The 6,411-nt window shown below is 42.3% G+C and overlaps 1 protein-coding gene across 3 annotated transcripts; it reads right to left on the bottom strand.

Moving 5' to 3' along the window:
- Positions 1-300: 300 nt before the first annotated feature.
- irx6a (iroquois homeobox 6a) lies at positions 301-5,435 on the bottom strand. 3 transcript variants are annotated; one of them, XM_074666970.1, is made up of 7 exons: positions 5,103-5,435; positions 3,729-4,004; positions 2,909-3,018; positions 2,366-2,661; positions 1,508-2,185; positions 1,136-1,247; positions 301-744 (listed from the first exon to the last, which is right to left on the bottom strand). In XM_074666970.1, the coding sequence occupies exons 1-6, from the start codon at positions 5,166-5,168 to the stop codon at positions 1,141-1,143; spliced, it is 1,533 nt and encodes a 510-aa protein (XP_074523071.1). In that variant the 5' UTR covers positions 5,169-5,435; the 3' UTR covers positions 301-744; positions 1,136-1,140. The 3 variants fall into 3 exon arrangements, with proteins under 3 accessions (XP_074523071.1, XP_074523073.1, XP_074523074.1); XM_074666972.1 differs by having other exon boundaries at positions 3,729-3,954; XM_074666973.1 differs by lacking the exon at positions 3,729-4,004.
- Between the last annotated feature and the right edge of the window lie 976 nt (positions 5,436-6,411).

The raw sequence follows: 6,411 nt of genomic DNA, 5'->3' as shown, positions 1-6,411 counted from the left end.
GGAGAGATGATGTCCCCTTTCTTCCACAACTTGTGGATTTCACTCACGTCCCCCTGTGAGTTATGACCCTCCATCAGCGCTGCGTCGAGTCAGGATGAGAAACTTTGATCAAATGCACATCCGCGAATGTTTTAATTGGCTCTATAAATAATCAGACACACAGAAAACTGAGCTCTTGGAAAAAAATTGTATTCTTTGAAAAAAATGTCATCAATGGCAAAAAAGAAAAAAAAAAACATTGAAGAAGCTCACATTTGAACACAATGACAAAAATGCTCAGGTCCACGCGCAACACAGGGGGATCCACTCCTTATATGGTCAACATAATGTACGACGGTTTCTCTTTTACATCAGGCCAAATGACACGAAGCCACAGTAAAAAGCAACATGTAACAAAACACTTAAAGATCAACACATTAAATAACCAACAAACAGACAACATAAACAAATAATAAATACACAGAGAAATAAATAGGGCTGCTACACACTACACGATTGCCATACACAAATTCGGCCGTTTTTATCTTGCCCAGCCTCATTCCTTTGCATCTAGTATTTTTGCATAAAGTCTTAAACACCGTATGAAACAAAGTTGTGCAAAATGATAGCCACGTCCACAGTCTGACAGCCCGTACAGCTGAAGCAGCGCCAGGTAGCTCCAATATAGAGGCCGCTGCTTGGCCGGTGTGTCCTAGAGTGCATAAAACGTGTCCCTTTATTCATGATGGAGCAGGTCCCAGCAGTCTAGAAAACAAAAAACAGATTATGAATTTTAAAAAGGCCTGCAAGTATGGAAACTAAGCTGTCTATGAGGTGATTATATTTAAGCCTTTGACTCCTTTGTTGACTGCAGTGGAAATACAATTACTTTAGTTCAGATTTTTAAGGTTGTTGTTGCACAAAGTAATCCAAAAGGAATCTGTGTCACTTGCATATTAGTCACCTCAAAATTTCCAGTAGCACAAATTAGATAGCAGAATATGATATAGGGGCTAATATTTAACTAAAGGAAGTCCCGTGTTCTCTTTTATTTAAAGGTGTGAGATGTTATTCTTTGCCTTGTGTGTGTGTGTGTGTGTGTGTGTGTGTGTGTGTGGTGACCGCTGGTTTCTTTCAGTTCAGTGCAGACCCTCACCTGCTTCACCTCTTCATCACTGGCCTGAATGCAGTGACCTTGTCATCCTGCACAGTCCCGCAGGCTTCGCTGAGGTCAGATGGCTGTGTCTCTGCCTTGCCACCAGAGAATCCTGCACACACACACACACACACACACAAAATGAAGCACATCTTAGAAACTTGCCTCTGATGAAAGATGGGAGACAGACTTCTCTATGCATGACAAGACTTGAAGATTTTCTTTTCATTTATTTTGCAACACTTGGCTGCTGGACTTAGTAAATTTATGTACATATGTCCGTCTATACAACATATACTTGTAGAAATGGGTGGCTGTAGACCAGTTAGACCCCATTAAAATGTAAGTAACAACAGGACAAGATAAGTGTACCTTCAATAGTGGAGTACTGGCATGTTTCTGGGAGTGCAGCATAGGAGGAACAGTGCAGCAGGAGGTCCTTGTGGCTGTAGCTGCCTGTGCCGTAGACCTTTGAGTGCAATGATGAACCCTCAGGGAAGGGGCTCTCAGTGTTGGTCACACTGCTAGAATCATGGAGGCCTCTGATGCTCCCACATTGTCCAGCAGTAGCCCCACTAAGCCTGGAGCTCTGGAGCTGGCAGTCCCCGCTTGAGTTTCCTGTCCTCAGCTGCTCAGAGTTCTGCTGCTGAGGGCTCAAAATGACCCCAGAAGCCGCTGTGCGAGCCAGAGACCAAATCCTCGGCTTATCTGATGCTTCAAAGTGAGACAAGGACACTGTTCCTGTGAGGCCGACCGAGGAGGCAGCTTTGGACACCACTGGGTCCAGGAAGTCAGACGGGAGAGGAGGGAGGGTGGTTACACTTTTGATAGCACAGGGGAAAGAGTGGAAGCTGTTAGTTAAACTCAGGTGCAGGTCAGAGCTGCAGTCTCTCTTTTGAGGGGCTGTGGACACGGCCATGGCCCTTTGGAGGTCCTGATCATCTGCAGCTGCTTTTTCACAGTCACTGTCCAGTTTGTCACAGTCGTCTTCATCCATGTCGTCCAGATCACTAAGGTGCAGATCCTTTTCCTCCTTGCAATCACTAGAATCTGTATGAAAAAAAAGACACTTATCAAAAACTGCTTGGTTTAAACTCATGAAGACTAGAAAAGATTAAGAGGCCTTTTTTTTCTACTCCAAGACCTTCATTTTTAAAACCCTCTTTTGTTTTGGATACACAAAAAGCATTATAGGCTAAGACACTATGAAGATTCAGACAAATGTCCTACCTTTGGTGACACAGTCCTGCTCACTCTTGTTGAGGTCGTCCTTCCTTTCATCCCCGGCTTTATTCTTTGGTGACCAGGTCATCTTGTTCTCCTTCTTCAGCCTCCTCCTGGCATTGGCGAACCAGGTGGACACCTGTGTGAGGGTCATTTTGGTGATGATGGCCAGCATGATCTTCTCGCCCTTGGTGGGGTAGGGGTTCTTACGGTGCTCATATAACCATGTTTTCAAGGTGCTGGTGGTTTCTCGAGTGGCGTTCTTCCTCCTGGCTGTGCCGTTAAAGTCGACTGTCCCGTATCTAGATTTTGTCAAACACAGGCGGTGGCTATCAGTGTAGTGCAGGTAGCAAAGGATATAATTTACTATTCACTCAGGCATCCTGAATCCCTGATATTTGATATTTATACAGCTGTGTTCCATGCAGGAATCAGTATAGAGTTTCACTCTGATCTCGCAGCTTTTCCACCTATGCACGGCTGCTTAAAAAGTTCACAGAGATAGAAAACTTTAATGCCATCACTCAACATGTACAGAAGTAAACTTACCTGTCATACTGATACTGTCCCAGTGAGTGGTCATAAGGGTAGTACGCGGCTGTCTGAGTGATGCCAGAGTGTAAAGTGCCTGTGCTGTCCTTTATGTCGTATTGTGGATTCTGTAAAAAGCAAAAAAGTTCCTTTAAGGATGTAACATTCAGAATTTCTCAGCTTTTAAAGAACTTTACAAACAATCTCAAATATACACTTTATAGATGCTCAAAAATTTTTATGCTGTTAAAACTGTAAACCTGAGTAATATGAGCTGGAAAGCTTTACTAAATAACAGAAATGTAATTTTTATTATTTTATTTACTCATCAGGGTTTCAGTAGACAAAATTTTCACCACTTGTCTTTGTTTTTTGATTGCATGTATTTAAATTAGGACAGATAAGAGGGAGAACGGATTCAGTAACACTTCAGAATGTTAGTTTCACAAGCAATCAAGTCCTATGTCACCTTTAAAGTCCAACTTTTTCCCCCACAGTCAACAAATCTGACTGTGGAGTTACACTTTTCAACTTTTTAATGTCAACTAGTGCCAATGTCTAATTTTTAAATGTCAAAACTATGAGGATTTTTTTTTCATTTAGTATTTCTGTTTAAAATGTCACAAGCTTCACTGCCTTGCTTCTACTTCTCTCCACTGAAGTGACAGGGTTTTTGACTTGTTACAGACGAGGCAGAGCAGACTGGATGCTGGATTAAACGGCATGTCGAGGCAGATATGTTGGCACTGACAGATAAATTGATGAACAAAAACTCGGTAGATTTGATCGATCATGCTGAGCCCCCCTCCCCCCTTTTTAGTGCAGCAGATGAACCCACCAGAGTGGAGTAGATCGCGGATGGATCAGTGCTGTAGGGGAAGTAGTTGGCGTAGTTCTGGCTGGCTGCTGCCGCTGCTGCGTATGGAGAGCTGTACATGCCCAGCGCCGCGTTCAGCTCCGTCCGGCTGCTCGCCAGGAGCCGGTTCTCGTAGGACGGGCAGCAGAAGGAGGCGGCGGCAGCGGCAGCAGCGGTCTGGGAGCCGCCTGTCCCGTCAGAGACCGACCTGGAAATCGAATCGCAGCAAGTCGTACTGGGGTTTGCCGACACGAAAAACTGCATGAAGAGAACCGTGGATAGAAATGGTCATTGACTGTGTGTCTGCTCCTTTCTGAAGTGACTGCACTACAAAAAGATGACGAAGTTAAGTTTTTCAGTCTTGTGTTAAGTCCGATTCCAAATACAAGCTAAAATGTGAGTTTGTTTCGAGTGTTTTTTTTAGTTAACACCGGTTCACTTTTCCCGAATCACGTGTTACCTTTCAATATGACCTGCTGTAAAGTCACTGTTCTGAAACCTCTGATTATTACACAGAGAAGCTTCAGCTGTAAACTGAAGCGTTGGGCATTGCTCAATTTCCGTCCCGTAATAATTTCATCAAAATTAGAATGTTATAGTCATATGAAAGTCGTACGGTATCAGATTTTATATTTTTAGTGGGCAGTTCGATGGAAAGAGACGTGCGCAATCCGTGCGTAAAAGTGTCCTGCTCCAGCTGATCACCGGTTTTTAAATTTGAAGTTAAAAAAGAGGTGGAGAAAAATTAAAGTGGTGTGAGTGTCAGGTGATTTTCTTCTAAAGTTCAGATTAAAAAAAGATTCCAATGCCATTTTAAACTTTCAAACTTTGTCAATATTACAGAAGTTGGGGGACAACTTTTCTGTGAGACCAACTTTTGCTCCCAGATCGACTCAAACTTCTTTGAACTTGTCGTTGAGGCAGTAATTTAATCTCAAATGTGAATAAACAACTTTGGAAGAGTCAAAAATAGTTTTTGTAATGGTTAAAGGTCTCCATCACCCAGCACGTTCCAGGAATTCAAATAGAAAGCGCAGCATGCAGCACAGCCCAATTACACCTCATAGTGAGCAATAGGTGACATTCATCTCTATTGTCATCAGAAAAACACGTGAGTTCATTCATAATTCAGTGTAATTGGACACGGGTACGTGTATATCGATATTTGGTACAACAACAAACGCTGCACACGGAAAAAAAGCTGTCAATACCCTCAAAGCAGTCACTAATTCAGGGTGTTTCTTTACAGAGGAGTGCTCTGACTTAACCGAAATTAAAGAAAATATGAAACATGAAAAAAGAGACATTCGTGTGTGTAGACAGAAGTGAGGAGAAATAAAAGGCAGAGTGTCTTACCTGTGAAGTTGCATTGTAGGGGTATCCAAATTGCGAGAAAGACATAGCTGCTTCTTTTGTTACCATCAGCAATATTCTTCACCCTTGATCGATTGCAACCAATTCTACTTCAAATCCACCGTCTTCCACACATTTCCACGCACGGCCTTTCGCTCAATAATAGATGACTTCACTCATAGGAGGGAGACTTTAGACTGGCACCAGCTGCAGATTGTTTTATATGAATGAATAATCCCCCCCGAGGACCCGATAAGAAATGAAATTAAGAGTCATTAAGTGCAAAAAAAATGTTGTTGTGTTAGCTGAAGGAGGCTTAAAGGATAACGTAAGACTTGCAAGATATGGACTGTGCTTGTGCTATTATTTGTGGCTCTATAGTTCTTTAGCATTCATCCATGCAAGGGTATCAGCGTGACGTCACTGTAATCCCGGAACGGCAGGGTACCAAGGATGGAATAATGTCTTTGCCAATCACGTCCAACACAGGCTTTTCTTGAGGTGCACTGTACACAGTGTTGTAAAGCTTTTGTAATAGAATTCTTCACCGATTTGCTGTGATAAAGGCTCGGGAAATTGTCTTGTTGTTCATCTTTCTTTGTCGAATTGCAGCATAAAAAAATCCTTTGTGGAGTTGAATAAATGAACAAAGGGAAACATAAAGGAATACTTTTACAAGTTATGGCAAATATATATCCAGGAGATTTTTTCCCCTCTATCTTTCAAATAGGCATCAAACATGCTGATTTAAAAATTACCAGTATATTGTCTGTTTGAAATGATTTATTTTTAAATCTGTTTCTCCCCTGTCACAATAAAAAGCTGATAAAATAAACACATCTCAGAATTTTCTCTCTTTTATTTTAATCTCGACCTCTGTACGCCTCTGGCTCTCTGGCCAGAGGTCCATCCCAGAGTTAATGACGATGATGTTTCTATCTTTCTCTATTAGAGAGAAGGGCAGTCCCGGTAGGAGCGGTTAGAGGGGTTTTTGGCAGGTCAATAGACCAGTGATTGATGCGCGCCTGGAGACCTACGTGACCATTACGCGTAATGCGTAATTGTATCAATTAACAAATGGATACATGCCCTTGTTTAACCAACGAGTAACAGAGAGAAAATATGCCTTAGAGGTGAAATCCGAAGAGCTGTTGTAGGAAAAAAAGACAGTGGAAGCCCTGCTCTCCAGTCTAATTAAATATCCGTGGAAGGGGGCGACGAGAATTGCATTTTAATTGAATGATGCTCACTTGAAAGATGGGTAAGAAATGATGCTGCCTCACAGTGAATGAAACGAGAAATAATTTTAAGC

The sequence above is a fragment of the Halichoeres trimaculatus genome, unplaced genomic scaffold (genome assembly GCF_033239565.1).
Source record: "Halichoeres trimaculatus isolate MK-OKI-2021-1 unplaced genomic scaffold, fHalTri1.1 fHalTri1_scaffold_3, whole genome shotgun sequence".
NCBI lineage: Eukaryota > Metazoa > Chordata > Actinopteri > Labriformes > Labridae > Halichoeres > Halichoeres trimaculatus.
This window is presented reverse-complemented; position numbering and strand designations above follow the sequence as displayed.